At 49.2% G+C, this 16085-nt stretch overlaps 1 protein-coding gene across 3 annotated transcripts in view; it reads left to right on the top strand.

The window, feature by feature from the left end:
* Positions 1 to 16085, top strand: part of camta2 (calmodulin binding transcription activator 2) — a 55504-nt gene that overhangs the window by 20301 nt on the left and 19118 nt on the right. For all 3 annotated transcript variants that reach the window (XM_036547895.1, XM_036547897.1, XM_036547896.1), the window contains exons 7-11: positions 109 to 259; positions 1348 to 1488; positions 2097 to 4447; positions 5134 to 5260; positions 5943 to 6086. In XM_036547895.1, coding sequence (XP_036403788.1) covers positions 109 to 259; positions 1348 to 1488; positions 2097 to 4447; positions 5134 to 5260; positions 5943 to 6086 — 2914 coding nt within the window. The remainder of the gene's footprint in view (positions 1 to 108; positions 260 to 1347; positions 1489 to 2096; positions 4448 to 5133; positions 5261 to 5942; positions 6087 to 16085) is intronic.

A 16085-nucleotide genomic window follows, 5' to 3' on the forward strand; every position in this document is an offset into this window, starting at 1 on the left:
CTGTATAAATAGATAAAATTGTGACCTGTGCACATCACTCTGGGTTCAAGCATTTGATAAATGTCAGTAATGTAATGTAATGTAATAATGGTGTCTGGCTCATTCCAGAACCCGGACATCGTGCTGGTGCACTACCTGAACGTGCCGTCCCTGGAGGATTGTGGGAAGGCGTGCGGGCCTCTGCTGTGCGCGGTGGCTGACCGGAGGGATAGCCTGCGTTGGACTCGAGAGGAGCTGCTGTCCCAGCTCAAACCCATGTGTGAGTGCCCCCTCTACTAACCCTCTGTCCTAATGTGTGAGTACCCACTCTACTAACCCTCCGTCCTAATGTGTGAGTACCCACTCTACTAACCCTCTGTCCTAATGTGTGAGTGCCTGTTTCCCTAACCAATGTGAGAGTTTCCACTGTCTTCCATGACATCCAAGCAGCTCAAAAGGTTCTCAGAGGAGCAGTCATCCTAGTTCTCTGGTCCGTCTCACACTACATGGTGAAAGGTGTTAAGTGGTAGTATGATTTCAGCATGCATGCTTTTAATTTCTGCAAAAAAATAGTAGCTTGTCACAGCTGTTTACAGTGATAAGTAGGGGTAAACTTTTGATACATGAACTACACTTTTAAGTGAGATAGCATGATAGCCACCTTGGTGAGATGTGCACACATCACCACTTGCAAAAATTTAAACCTCTTGCCACCTGGGACATTTATGAGGTGACCTCGTATTTTTGAGCCTTGGACAATCAGTACTTTGAACACTCATTACAATGTAGCTTTCACTAGCTTCAAAAGATTAACATTTCTGAGTCTGACAGGGAAAGGCTGTCAGTGGAGTGTTTTCCGCTGAAGAGTTCTTTTAGACATATGCTTCAAACATTAATATCACTGTTGGTTATAGTTACCTATGCGGTAGAAGTTGTTACAGGTGGAGATAAAAAGATCTCTTTTTATCAGTTAATATTTTTAATTTTGATAATAAAAGTATGAAAAATATTCATCAGTCTGACTTGAGACAATAGATTAATTTGGAGTGGGGCTATTGGGAAGTTGTCATCCTCCATCTCTTTGTCTAATTACCCACAGTTCCTGGTGATTTTCACGTATGCAGCCATTAGTTAATCTGAATTAGGAGCAGTAATCCTGAATATGATATTTAATATTCTGATGTGAGGAATACCCCACTTCCCTCATTTGGAATTGACATATTCAGAATAAGCTGTTCATGTGCTCAGGCTGAGTGAATAAGGCAGTAATGGTAAACTTCATTACTGTGCAGGTTTTTGATGCCTCTGTACGTGTGTGTGTGTGTGTGTGTGTGTGTTTCTGTATGGATGTGTGCATCCATCTCTCAGTTCACAGCATCAAGTGGTCCTGCAGCAACAGCAATGGCAGCTCGGAGTTCTCCATTGAGCAGCTGGTGCAGCACGTCCTGGACTCCCAGCAGACCAAGCCCCAGCCACGCACACACGCCTGCCTCTGCAGCACTGCCCTGGGTGAGCGGCGGGTGAGGGGCACATGAGGGGTGCTGTGGGCTGTTAGAGGGGAGGACTGGACTACAGGCAGAAGCGCTAATCTAGCATTAGTACTGCTGTTTACTTTATAATGGTCTAAGTTATAAGTGCAGTTGGGAAGTTTGAGTCTGAGTCAGTTTCTGCCTCAAAAAGAGACTTGGTAATTGAGGAAGAGAGGGGTGAAGAGCTAGAGGCGTGAGGGAGGTTGTGACAGAGGTTGGACAGGATGAATTGTCTGGGGCGGGAGAGAGAGGGAGACTATGGAAGGGAGTAGGAGCCGGAAGGAGCCAAGAGACAGTGAGAAGAGTGTGAGAGATGAGGGAAGAGATGGGGCAAGGGAAGAGGGAGATAGAGGAGTAGAATGGAAAGGAGGAACAGGTATGAGAGAGAGGAGAAAGGAAGGATGGAAGAGACAGAGAGAGATGGTGAAAGTTCTGGTTAAGGTCGTCAGGAGAAACGTCACACCTACACCTGCCTGTGAAAATAGCACCTTGCGAGAGGAGGCAGAGCAGGAGGAAAGGTGGAAATAGAAATGAAAGAGAATGATGTGTCTCTACTCATCCCTGGTTTTTTCCCTCCTTCACATCCAGCTTCCCCTGGAGCCAACATTCCTCACCGCTGCAACAGCACCAAACACCGCATCATCTCCCCAAAGCTGCCGGCACGCCCTTCCCCGTACCCCGCCCTCACAGAGGTCCAGAACCTGGCAACGGCTGAAGGGGCGGGCAATGGAAGCGGCCAGGAGGGAGGGCGTGGTGAGCTACTGGGTGGAGGAGGAGGAGGTGCAGGGATGGGAGGCGATCGGAAGGGCGCCCCCCCTCTTAACCAGCCTCAAGCCCCAGTGGTGGCCAAGCTGGGGGCACGGAGCCCGGCAGTGTCTCAGGACAGCGTGGGGCTGACAGGGGTGTCCTCCCCCTGCTCTGCCTCTTCCTCTTCCTCCTCCTCCTCCTCCAGCCCGCCTCAGCCACACCGAGCCACGCCCATAGCGCTCAGCAACGGGGGTACTGCCTGCAATGGTTTCTATGGCAACCAGCGGGGGCTAGCAACCGTCGCTCTGCCCCAGAATGCCGTGATCGTCATGACAACCGCCATCGGCCGGGGCGCGGAGGACTCAAAGGGCGAGCTGGGCTTCAGCGGGACCGGCACAGCATCGCCCCGCCTCTCGCTCACGCACTCTGGCCGCCTGGTGCTCTCCCCCATCCCCCCCAACCCCGAGACCTCGTCCCCACCCACAGTGGCCACCAGAGCCGCCCTGGCAGCCTCGCCGGCTCAGACCTCCGTCACGGCCACCGTCCCCAGCAGCGGGGCCGGCTCCCTTCCCCCATCCAGCGCCCCCGCCGCCTCCCACTCCATCTCACCCACCCCGGGCGTGGCCACTCTCAGCCTTACCCTGCTGTCCAGCCCTGTGGTTGGTGGCCTGCTGCTGACGGACAGGCTCATATCGGGGGCCGACCCTCCCGCCCCCTTGCTGCTCCCGCCCAGCTCCTCCCCCTCATCCACATCCCCCTCCCCCTCCCTCCTGCCCCCACCGGCCACGTCAGCCCCATCCCCATCCCTCCTCCCGCCCCCACCGTGCCCCCCATCCCCATCCATCCCCTCACCCAGCGCCCCTCCTGCCTTCGACCCAGACTCCTTTCTCAATAGCCCCAAGCGGGGCCAGACCTACGGCGGGCCTTCGCACCCCGACTCCCACCTGTCCCTCCCCCTTGCCACCTCCTGCTCCTCCCCGTCCCCGCCCTCCTCCTCCTCGCCGCAGCCCCCATCCCTTGCCCTCTCTCTCTCCCCCACCTCCCCCCCATCCTCCTCCTCACCCCCCTCCTCCCTCTCCTCCCTCTCGGCTGAGATGGAGCGTGGGCGGAGTGGGGAGAGGGAGGCGCCCCCGCTGGCCGCCCGCCCCGCCTCCACCCCCTCCTCCTCCCCCCTCTCCCCGTCCCTGTCCCTGTCCCCTTCCCGCTCCGCCGCGCCCCTCCTGCCTCTCTCCCTGGAGTCCACCCTCGGGCTAGACGCCCTGGGGGTTCTGACGGGCGATGCCCAGGACCAGGCACCCGAGAGGGGGCGGGGTGAGGGTGTCCTGGGCCCACCCCTGTCCCCGGGCCCAGAGGGCGTTCCTGCCGGGCCCCCCCTCCTCCAGTGCAACCCGCGGCCCCTTCCACAGACCCTCTGTGCCCCGCAGCCTTCACAGTTCCAGGGAAGGGCTGAGGGCAAGGACCAGCAGCAGAAGCAGCAGCAGCAGGTGCTCCTGCTCCGCCCGAAGCAGCTGCAGCAGCCCGGCCAGCCCCTGGTCCTGGTGCAGCCCGAGCAGCACACGCAGATGCTGCAGCCGCAGCTGCTGCCGGCGCAATCCCTGCAGCTGAAGGGCGGGCTCCTCTTCGTGGCCAGCGGGCAGGATGAGGCGGCGGCCCAGCCCGCCTCGCCTGATCCCCGGGTGCAGGTGAAGGAGGAGCAGTCGTCGCCCTTCTCTCCTTCCTCCTCTTCCTCCTCCTCTTCTTCCTCCTCGGGCCTGGGCCACTACGAGGCGGAGGAGACGCCCATGGACACCAACAGCCCTGGGGAGGGAGCCCAAGTGCACAGGGCGGAGGACGCAGACATCTCCGCCCTCATCCAGAAATGCGGGGGCAGGGCTGACGGGCCAGAGGTGGGGGGCGGCCCCCTCGAGATCTCCTTCGACAGCCAGTTTCCGGACCTGATTTCCGAGTTTATCGCCGAGGACGAGGATCACAATGTGGCAGGCTCCGCCCAGGCACAGGCTCCACCCCTGACCCAGACTGCCACCCTCTTCCCCGCTGGGGTGCGCTACATGGTGCCCCCCCAGCCATCCCCGGCGTCCTCCTTCCTGCCCTTCCCCACCCTGGCCCCGGCTTCCCCATCGACAGGCACAGGGGTGGAGGTGCGACGGCTGGCCACCATCACAGACTTCTCCCCTGAGTGGTCCTACCCGGAGGTGAGTCTGGGAAATAGGAGGGGAGGAGTTATTGGGTGTGTTGGTAGGGTTACTGAGTGTGTGGGTGGGGTTAATGGGTATGTTGATGGGGTTACTGAGCATGTGGGTGGGGTTAATGGGTCTGCGAGTAGGGTTTCTGAGTGTGTGGTTGGGGTTAATAGATCTGTGGTTAGAGCTTCTGAGGGTGTGGGTGTGGGTGTGGTTAATAGGTCTGTCTGTAGGGTTTCTGAGTGTGTGGGTGAGATTAATGGTTCTGTAAGTAGGGTTTCTGAGTGTGTGAGTGGGGTTAATAGGTCTGTGGGTAGGGTTTCTGTGGATGTGGGTGGGGTTAATAGGTCTGTGGGTAGGGTTTCTGAGTGTGTGGGTGGGGTTAATGGGTCTGTGGGTACGGTTTCTGAGTGTGTGGGTGGGGTTAATAGTTCTTCTAGTGGGTCTTTATGGTTGCAGGTCAGTTCTTCAGTTTTGCCTCCTGTAACTGAATGGGTCTTGTATTACACTGACATTAGCTGAACTGTGTGAGTTGAAGGAGAAAGTAATATATGGATTTTGTGGGGATGTTGGAATTATTGGAGACTGATGCAGAGCAGCTTCATGTGTGTGTGTGTGTGTGTGTAATGCTGTGGACCGGGGTGTAATATGAGGCCATGTAGGTTGGTAGTGATGTTTCCTGATGTGCTCTCTTCCAGGGTGGAGTGAAGGTGCTGATCACAGGTCCCTGGACAGAAGCTACAGGACGCTACTCCTGTGTGTTTGACCAGAGCACTGTCCCCGCCTCCCTGATTCAGCCTGGAGTGCTGCGCTGCTACTGTCCTGGTGAGACTACACACATTTCATACGCTCAGTCATACACACACAGACACACACCTTAAGTGCTTTTGACCAGTGCATCGACCTTTTTTCACTCACTTTTCAGGGAACATTTATTTCAACACCAGAGCTGATAGAATGTTTTAAGTGGTAGTTATTTTAAGATAAAAATTGCTGTTGGTAAATATAACTGGACTTGGATCTTCTGATAATGAGTGACAGTTCACTAAATTCAACCTTGTGCAACCACCACGGAAACATCACCCACTTTCATAAAGCCCTTAAGCTGGGGCAAGTGCCTGTCAAGCTGTTTCTTTCTCTAGATACACAGCAGGTTAATAGCTGTACAGCTTATTGTGCCCTACAAAAAGAGAATGTGAAAACAGTCTGGATATTGAGAATACCAGTGACCAATCATAAAATTCTTGCCATCTGCAATAATCACTGTGTACACTAGAGGGCAGTACAGGCAGTACAGTACAGAAAGAATTGAGAAGGCTTACCCAGGCTGACTACAGTGCTATATATATCAACTGTAGGTCATGTGAATCCTGCACCAGTTATAATAGTTACACAGACAAGAGCATATATACAGTAAGTGACTCTGTTGCCGCCTTCTCTCTTGCCTCTGTCTCCCCCCCTTCTCTCTCACTCCTTCCCTGTCACTCTATCCCTCTCTCTCCATCAGCTCATGAGGCAGGCTTAGTGGCCCTGCAGGTGCTGGAGGACATGGGCACCGCCTCCGCGGTCTCGTCCTCCGTGCTGTTTGAGTACCGCGCCCGCAACGCCTCCTCCCTGCCCAGCTCCCAGCTGGACTGGCTGTCCCTGGATGGTGAGTCTCAGCCTGCGCTCACTCACGTGTAGAACTCCCAGCGGTTTCTGCAGCGCAGGAGGGGTTGGCTCGCTGAGCGCCGATCAGACGTCAGCTTGGGGGTACATGTGGCTATGAAGGCTCTGTTCCACTCCTTGTATAACTGAGTCTTCACACGGCGAGGCTGAGAGACGAAGCTGCCGCTTCAGTGCAGACACACCCGGCAAACGCCCTGTTCAGTTAATGAGCGGGTGACCAGCCAGCTGAGAGGAGGGCGCTTTAACTACCTACCACTTAACAGTCAAAATGCACTCGTGAATCTAACAAAGGAAAAATACAACGATCACTTACATGAGCACTATATGTTATGCAAATCCTTGCAGTGCTGAGCAGCACACTGTTAAAATAGAACAGAATTTAACACAGTAACAACAAATGGTGCTTGGTAAGCGGTACTTACTTTACAGAGAGGATGGCCCCTGTTTTTTATTATAATAAATTCAATAATTATAATTATATAATTTCAGTTATAATTAAAATTGAAACGATCATTTTGTTCAAAAAGTTTCTTAAGAAGGCATTACAATGCTTCTTAGTGCGTTTAAAGCAGGGGTCTCCAACCTTTTTTCATCTAAGAAATGAAATGAAAGTGGCAGAGAGCTACTCATGTCTTATATTACTCACACTTATTCACATAACATATCAAAACACTTACATTAACCAGCTGAATTAAGCTACTTTTTGTATATACATGTAACAAATGTCAATATTGTCACGCCCTCCCTGAGCAGGGATGTTGCAAGCCTGTCAGCCTTGGCGGTCTACCTTCCTACAGATACGCCAGGTAATGTCGTTGTCTTAAGGGGTTATCGCTCTATCCCCGAAACCTCTCAGGGCGGCGTGCAGCTAGTACACATTCGGCTTGCTTAAATACAACAGAAAGAAATATAAGACTGACGTTACCTACGGTTTCAGACACGGACGCCAAAGCTTCGCCCTTTCCGTGGCCAGCCCGCACCAGTCGCCCCGCGACGGACAGCCCGGCCTCGGTGTAGCGAAGAGAGAGTAGCGTTCGCTGGCTTTCTTGCGTTTGCGTTGTTCAGTTTTAATATCTAAAAGGTCCTAGTTCACTTCTGTTGTGCTTGCTTGTGAGCGTTCTTCGGTTGGTCGCCTTCCCAGGACTTAACATATAGGAAAGGAGATCGCGCCAAAACGTTGCGGTAGAGTATTCAGCTTTCCCGCGGGAGGTCAGCTTCAGCAGTCCACATTGGTCCACAGTGGCAGCCACCCCGGTGCATGCGCAACCCCACCGGAAATAGCCTCATTCCATGGATCGCCCCGGGTGATAGGGTCAAACCACTCATTAATTAAGCAACGCCAACCCTCTTTTCATATTGTACCAAGCAAGCCGAAGTGTTCTAGGGACCCACTAATACTAACAAGGAAATTTACTCAAATAAATCTGACAAACAGGTATCAATAATAATAACAGGCTCATCTGGGGACTAATAAGATCTCCTGGCACTCTCAAGGGTCATTTCAGATCTCACAGGAAATGGCCTGTCCGTAACAATATCCAAAGCTCACATTTTGGATCAAAAGCAACATATATTCACATCAATAGCATGTCAAATGTATGTTCTGTATCCATATGTTTCAAATTTCAATGTGTCAAGCTCACTGTAGCGAAGGGCGAGAGCAGTCACCCCACCCGGCCTCGAACCCAGGTCTACGGGATACCAAACTGCAGCTTTGACCGAGATGCCAAAGAGCCAGGCTCGGTTCAGCAGTCATATGAGCGCATACTCAACCGTAGTGACAGCACTCTGTCACACACATCAAAATATCTTAAATTTACATCAAAGTCGTAGAAAACATAGAAAACATTACTACATGTTTATTATTACGACGTGAGATGTCAGACAAATTTGGTGATCATTGGACGCTATTTTGGAACATTAAGCCACGTTAAGCCTTTTCCTTATAATGGGTGTCAATAGAGAGGAAGATGCTTAATGTAAGATAACGTCCGTACTCATAGGATTTCGGTTTTGATTTCTTTTTTTTTATTTTGAAGTTGGAAGAGGTTTCCAGGGTGCATTTATTTGTTGTTGGATTTTTTTGTACATAATCTTGGAACCTTTTGGCGAGCTACTCAAAAATAGGCAGCGAGCTACCGGTAGCTCTGATTTAAAGTCACTGAGGCACACTCAGGAATTACAAAGGCTGAGGTTCAGGTTCAGAAAAAGACTGTTTACTCAGATAAGGTGTGCCTCCAGCTCAGTAGCTCCTCAGAGGGTCCTGGAGAAAGCCAGGGTTTACATGGGACCTTTTGGGGAGGGGTTCATCCCTTTGCTTAAGAACTTTCGTCTTCTTCATCTTGAAGCTGCGGTGCATTAAATATGCAACATATTCATTACTATGTGTGAGTATTTGTGTAAGCGCTGTGTAAGTTCTCACGTGCACGTATGGATCGTGTGGTCCGGCGGAGGTCCTCCTGTCTCTCTGACCTTCGTCCATCTCCCTGTGTGCTGGCAGGGGAACATGGAGGGGACTAAGATGTGCCCTCTCCCCACACAGCTGTGCCCTATCTCTCATGGCCAGCCACTAACTCTTGATAATTATCTGGGGCTCCTTGCAAGCCTGATGTTTGCCTCTGGCCTCTCATCCCACTCCCCACACATCTTGTGCTACAGGCATTCCTCAGCTCTCAGTGCCAGCTCACTCAAGAGGCCCCCTTGTTCGGTGCTCAGGGAAGGCGAGAGAAAGACGTAATTTCGTGACAAAGAATACATGCAATTTGCAGTATAACATGGGGCAAATATTCCATTGTATTGAAAGGAATAGAGTACCAAGGTGGCTACGTCACACCGGTGTCGGAAGTGAAATTCCCCATTAATTTTAGTCGTAGACATTTTTTAAAATGCACTTTTAAAGTACTTCTAGCGATTTATGGCTTACCATAGATTTCTAGATTATATATTGTGATCCCAACTTGCAACTTATGTTGTTTATTTTAATTGTTTAGAGCTAAATTGTACATAATTTAATTTTTTATTTTATATGCTATTACAACCACGGGCTAAAAACTACACGTCCCATGAAACCATGGAGATTTCTCATTCCCACTCTCTGGCCTTTCTAGCTAGAGTGTGGCTAATCATCGCTATCAGCTATTGCTATAGCAGCTAACTTGCAAGCATGTCTTTAGCAGTCATCGCTATCAGCAATAGCAAGCTCATCATTAGCAGCAATGGTGTCGCTTAGCCATATCCTCTTCTTTAAGGATGAGACCCGTTTTCCGAAGTTTTCAGTGGGGCGAAAAACCATTGTAAATGAGGGCATGTGGAGGAATTCAGTTGTTTTGAGGGCCATATCACCGGTTTGGCCAGGGCGAGCATGAGGGATAAGACCTACAGGGTGTCGGTGAGGGTAGGCCACGTAGGTTAGGCAGCATAGCTAACCAGCTAGCTAGCTAGCAAAGTCAGGTTACCACATCATCACCCATCGAGCTTGCTAAGTGGACTGATTGTTAGGCCACAATTTTGAATGATGAAAAACGCCCGAAGCCTTTGAGACATATATACAGAGTCAGAAACACCTTGATGTTTAAGCAAAAAGATAATTATGTTTACACATGTAGATTTGGGCAATCGACTTGAGTGAAAATGCACATTCCGTTAGCTACATTTGATAGACACATCTCTGGTGTGGTTACAGAGATAACCTTCACAGTTTCCATGATGTAAAACTATGCCATGGGGCATTTTGGAAACCTGAAAAATTTACAGTCGTTTACATATGTACGGTGGCTGCAGTCCGGGACAAAGCACTGAACCATTTTATAACAATTACGGTTGTTTGTTAGCTACTTGGCTACTGTGTCTTCCACTAGCAAACCTAGCTGGCTTCAGAGCCAACGGTTTTCTAAACCGAACATCCCAGAATGCCCGGATGAGATGGTGGTATCTGATTTGTCAGGCTGTTCCCCCCGCATTGCTCTGTTGGATATATCGTTCAAAAAGTGGACTACAAAACGAACTACAAGTCTTAAATCTTAACATTTTCGGAAAATATTGAAACATTTGACAAGTCCAAATATATCCCCATACCAAACAGGTTAATTCAGGAAATTCCCGGCTCCTGAAATGAATCTGAACTTGAGTAAAGATGGATAGTGTGCGAAGCCCATTGTAATTTTCCATAGGGAATTTACTTCTGACACCAGCGAAGAACCAGTGATGACTTACCCACCTCGGTACTCTATGCATATATTACATTACATTTCATTACATTACATTATATTACATTCATTTAGCAGATGTTCTTATCTAAAATGACTTCCAGTACAAGAGAACAGAAGTGTATCCATTCATGTGATATGAGCAGCAATGTCAGACCTGGCCACTCATGCATCCCCACAAGTTAACTTGTGCTACTAATCTGAAACTAGACAGCTTAGAAAACTATGGCTAACATGGCGATACTGTGAGTAAATACTTGAAGTGTTATATGGGTGTATATCAGACAGTGCCTTCTTAATTTCACCCAGCAGTTCCCCCTTCCATCCCCTCCAGCTGCAGATTGATAGTACTCACAGAACAGGGCAGGAAAGGTTAGCGTGAATCCTTCACCTGGTACTGCACATACAGGACCTAGATCTGACCCATCCTGCTGTTCCCAACTCTTTCCCCTGTCTGGGTCAGTTGGATAGGGAGGACATTATCCAGGTCTCCTCTTCTGCTCCCTTGTTGCCTAGACAATGGCCTTGGTTCCCAGACAATGGGGTGGTATCTGAGCCTAACGCAAGCAAAGCGATGTCTCCCCCTTTCTCACCTCACAGGGCTCACTGAATAATTATCACAAAAAGTTTCTCAGTAATGTTGCAGTAGAAATACATGCATTTGTGATTCCCTACCAGGCATGCATGGATATTCACTTTAACACCTTCTCTTAAGGTGTAGACTTTGATACCTTGTCTTAAGGTGTAGACTCAGTAGACTGTTGTCTACTGTTCTAATAACACTTGGGAATTTGTGGTCTCGTCCTCTCTGACTCATTTCCTTCATGTTGAGAAGTGGATTCTGTGCCTTAGAATAGTCACTGATGGCAGGGGGAGACAAACTCGCACACCGCTTGTTCTATGTTGGGAACACCCCACCCCCCACCCCCCGAATATCTAAACGAGTGCTGAAGTTGTATAACTCAGGCTCACCCTGGGGTCTGTATTGTTTGACCATTGGCTTGTGTCAAGATTTGAAAAGGGAGCTCACTTTAAATCTGTTGCTGGGGTGGGTGTGTAAGTATAGCGGAATTTACTGTGTCAGGCTCTCATCTTACACAGTTTAGTTGGCTGGAATTCCTAGCATTCCAGTGCCCATAGTCTGCTGCCTGTTACCTGTCAAATTGTTGGCCTTGGACCTGACCGCCAGCATTCTGAATGTGCTCATCAGTGGGAATGTTTTTTTTTTTTATGTGAGATGACACAATTTGAAAAATTTGTGGTATTAAGAACCATTTTCAGATTCTTTTGTGTCCACTAAACAGCAGCTGGGCCTATTACAAAACTTTGCTCAATTATCCTTTGAAGCAGGACAGCAGGAGTGCAAGCTGTCTCTCATACATCAGGTTTATAGCCTTTGGAAAGGCCTTTCAGAGAGTGCGCTGAGAATGGATCTGAAAATGTCTGACACATTTGGGATACCAGGGACGGCCCTCATAAAGGTACATTTCCATCAATCAATCAGTCAATCAGCTGGTATTTGATACAGCACCCTGTGCAATTAGACTGTAATAGTGTGCTTTGCAATGCATGATATTCAGAAGGAATCAAATAAGATGCAAAAAAAAAAGAAAAACGTACATCTGACCTCACTAGGGACAAAGTGAGGAGTAGCACATGGGACAGCTTGGGACGGCATTTAGGTAAAAGCAGGAGGGTGACAGATACCTTCTCTCATGGGAGGCAACAGGGGGAAGGTGGTCCCAATTAGGAGAGAAAAATTTAGCAGATGGCGGTGACTGATCAATTGCTTTGATATGCAGTGTGTCGTAGTGGTAGGGAGCGTGGCTCAGAAAAGTTACTGGTTCGATTCCCCACAGGGGTACTGCAGTTGTACCCTTGCGCAAGGTATTTAACCTAGCCTTTGTAAATAGCTGAATAATTGAATAAAATTGTAAGTCGCTCTGGATAAGTGCGTCTGCTAAATGACAATAATGTAATGCAATGACGCAGCACCTACCGTGGAGCTCTAAGCGTCTTACAGTGAGTTTCTGGTGTCAAGTCAACCACCACCAATGAGCCTGCACCATCTGGGGGGGCACCCGGCGGCCGTTTGGTGCGGCGCGAGTCAGCCAAGGAGGAGAGGAAGGGATTTGGCTTGCCGGTTAGGCTGGGAGGAGGGGCGGGGGCGATTAGGTGGCCAGATCGAGAGATTGGGAGTCCTGCCAGGACACAGGGGGAAAACACCTGGGTTTAGCGTCTCACCGGAACAGCGGGCGGGACGTCAAACCGTCGGATGATCGTGATAATGGCACGTTTTCCTTTTTGGAACCTTCTCTCTCGCACGCAAGGCAAAGCTGGCCTTCTTGAAACCACCTCTGCAGAGCAAGTCGCAAGGACAAGCAAAAACAAAACCTGTCCAAACCAGATAAAGCCCAAGGGAGCAGTGATCCTGCGCGGTGAGCGGGACGCTTTGAATATGACAGCGAAATACAGTGCCAACCCCCTTCACCCCCTTTGGTAATTTGGTATGAATATGGCATATCACAAGTGTGCAACATGTTCTGCCTATCTGACCGCACGCACATGAGATCCATCTTGCACATCAACCAAAAATAAAACTTTACTGGCACGTGTAGCTAATCTCTTGTGCATTTTGTTAACCCATAAGAGTCTATATTTTACCATGCATAAGTTTCAACACGTCCCTCTCCGCAGAAGTTTAGGCTATTGCTGTATATCACAACTTCACAAAAGCCAAGTTCTGATATTGTCTAAGTGCTCTTAACTACACTGACTGTTGTGCCGTGAACAGCTATGTTATCTTTGTTAACAGAAACATTCTACTGGTTAGCTAGTCTATTAAAAAATTCTGCCTGCTAGCTAGCCTGTTACAGCATTTTACCAGTTAGCTAGTCTATTATACAGTATCTTTCTGCCAGCTGGCTAGCCTGTTACAACATTCTACCAGTTAGCTAGCCTATTAGAACATTCCACCAGCTAGCTAGTCTGTCAAAATTTCGAAAGCTGTATTAGCGTCTAAAGGCAGATGGTTACTGGGTGGCTTTATGCATTTGTACCGAGCTGTGCTAGCTGGCAATGTGATGTATTGTTTTACAGTCCGTGTGCAGTCTGAGGTGCATACTAACCAGTGACCTGAAAATTGAGGCTCTGACCGAAACGTCATGATACACTTGCACTGCAGGTTCCTACAGTATGAAAGTAGAAAGTAGGCAGTATTACCCGTTCAAATTGACTGTAGGACTTCTCCCTGAATAAATGTGACCAAATATGAGTAAAGGGAAAAGGTTACTGGGAATGGGACTCAAATCAGGGTTTTCCACTCAGATGTCTGTGTATATGAGTGCCAAAATATGAATGGGTATGTTTGTATAAATGTTCATTGGCATGAGTGAGAGTGTGTATGTATTTGTATGGGTATGCATGTCTCCTTGACACAGCTCAGTGACCCAGTTGTATTAAGCTTGGTTCACTTCTTGCCCTCTGTCCCCCTGATTAAAGAGGCTGAATTAGAGCTGGTTATCACATCAGCTTCAGATTACCTGACTGCCGCTTCCACAGGAAGGATTACATAGCCACACACACACATGCGTGCCACTTACATTCACACACGCATGCGAGGGCATGCACACAATCACACACATGTACAAATGTTCACTGGATTGTCTGTGGTCCTTGGACATAAACACGCACCCATGCACACTCACTCTGTCATACATTCACTCTCATTTACTGCACTCAGTATCTTATGACACACTCACATTCCCTTACACTAATGTAAAATAGTACACATACCCTAGTAGGGCCAGTGAGAGGGCAGAGATCACACCGAGCGAGGCGCGTACCCCCACATTCTGTAAAGAGTGTGACCTTGCATTCAAAATCTCTGGTGCGAAAGGCCTGGATTAAGGGAAGAGACCCACACCCACAGAATCCCACAGAATGTTCCGCAGAAGCACTGGAACACTGGCAGTTTGGACTGGTACACATACACTGTCTCTTTTTTCTTTCTTTTCCTCCCTGTCACTTTCACTCTACCTCTCCTATTTATCTCTTTTACTCTCTCCACCTTTCTTTAAATTTTGAACTCTCTTAGGTCAATTCAAGTGCTTTGTTGTCATGGCCTAGACAGTTCATATTGCCAAAGCAGGAACAATGACTAGTGAAGGCACAAACTTAACCAGCCTCTCACTCTCCCTCTCTCTTCAGTGCAGTTGCATTTATTGAGACTATGAACTGAAAAAACTGTGTGGCATAACTATCAGTTGCATGATTGCTTAATAAATCTATAAACAAATAACCGTGGACTGGAAATGGAAGAGGTCACTTTGCCCCCGAATCGCTGACTGTCCCTTGGAGCATGCTACCAGCCCCCCCCCCCCCCCCCCCCCCCCCCCCCCAGGCAGAGGGGTGCAGGGCAGATGGTGTGGAGCAGCGGGGAGATTAGGGGTGCCAGGCCCGCGGTGGAGCGTGTGGAAAGCTGGGGGGATAGAGTGGGATTCCTGAGAAGAGAGAGTAGAGGGCAGGCGAGAGGGTGAGGTTATTTTCAGGCCTACACTGCTTTTGTTTCCTGTCATCTCTCCAGCTTTTATGCCCCCCCCCCCACCCCTGCCCCCCTCTGCCCCCCTCTGCCCCCTCGCTGGTGTAGCGCTGGTGTAGCAGAGGTGTAGCAGTGTGGTGAAGCTGAAACGGTGATGTTGTGTTGCAGTTGTGTAGCAGTGTGGTGAAGCTGACACAATGGTGTTGTGTTGCAGTTGTGTAGTAGTGTGGTGAAGCTGAAACAGTGATGTTGTGTTGCAGTTGTGTAGCAGTGTGGTGAAGCTGAAACAATGGTGTTGTGTTGCAGTTGTGTAGTAGTGTGGTGAAGCTGAAACAGTGATGTTGTGTTGCAGTTGTGTAGCAGTGTGGTGAAGCTGAAACAATGGTGTTGTGTTGCAGTTGTGTAGTAGTGTGGTGAAGCTGAAACAGTGATGTTGTGTTGCAGTTGTGTAGCAGTGTGGTGAAGCTGAAACAATGGTGTTGTGTTGCAGTGACATAGCAGTGTGGTGAAGCTGAAACAATGGTGTTGTGTTGCAGTTGTGTAGCAGTGTGGTGAAGCTGAAACAATGGTGTTGTGTTGCAGTTGTGTAATAGTGTGGTGAAGCTGAAATGGTGATGTTGTATTGCAGTTGTGTAGCAGTGTGGTGAAGCTGACACAATGGTGTTGTGTTGCAGTTGTGTAGTAGTGTGGTGAAGCTGAAACAGTGATGTTGTGTTGCAGTTGTGTAGCAGTGTGGTGAAGCTGAAACAATGGTGTTGTGTTGCAGTGACATAGCAGTGTGGTGAAGCTGAAACAATGGTGTTGTGTTGCAGTTGTGTAGCAGTGTGGTGAAGCTGAAACAATGGTGTTGTGTTGCAGTGACATAGCAGTGTGGTGAAGCTGAAACAATGGTGTTGTGTTGCAGTTGTGTAGCAGTGTGGTGAAGCTGAAACAATGGTGTTGTGTTGCAGTTGTGTAGTAGTGTGGTGAAGCTGAAACAGTGGTGTTGTGTTGCAGTTGTGTAGTAGTGTGGTGAAGCTGACACAATGGTGTTGTGTTGCAGTTGTGTAGCAGTGTGGTGAAGCTGAAACGGTGATGTTGTGTTGCAGTTGGGTAGCAGTGTGGTGAAGCTGAAACAATGGTGTTGTGTTGCAGTGACAGCAGTGTGGTGAAGCTGAAACAATGGTGTTGTGTTGCAGTTGTGTAGTAGTGTGGTGAAGCTGAAACAATGGTGTTGTATTGCAGTTGGGTAGCAGTG

The sequence above is a fragment of the Megalops cyprinoides genome, chromosome 16, assembly GCF_013368585.1.
Source record: "Megalops cyprinoides isolate fMegCyp1 chromosome 16, fMegCyp1.pri, whole genome shotgun sequence".
In the NCBI taxonomy this organism is placed as follows: Eukaryota; Metazoa; Chordata; class Actinopteri; order Elopiformes; family Megalopidae; genus Megalops; species Megalops cyprinoides.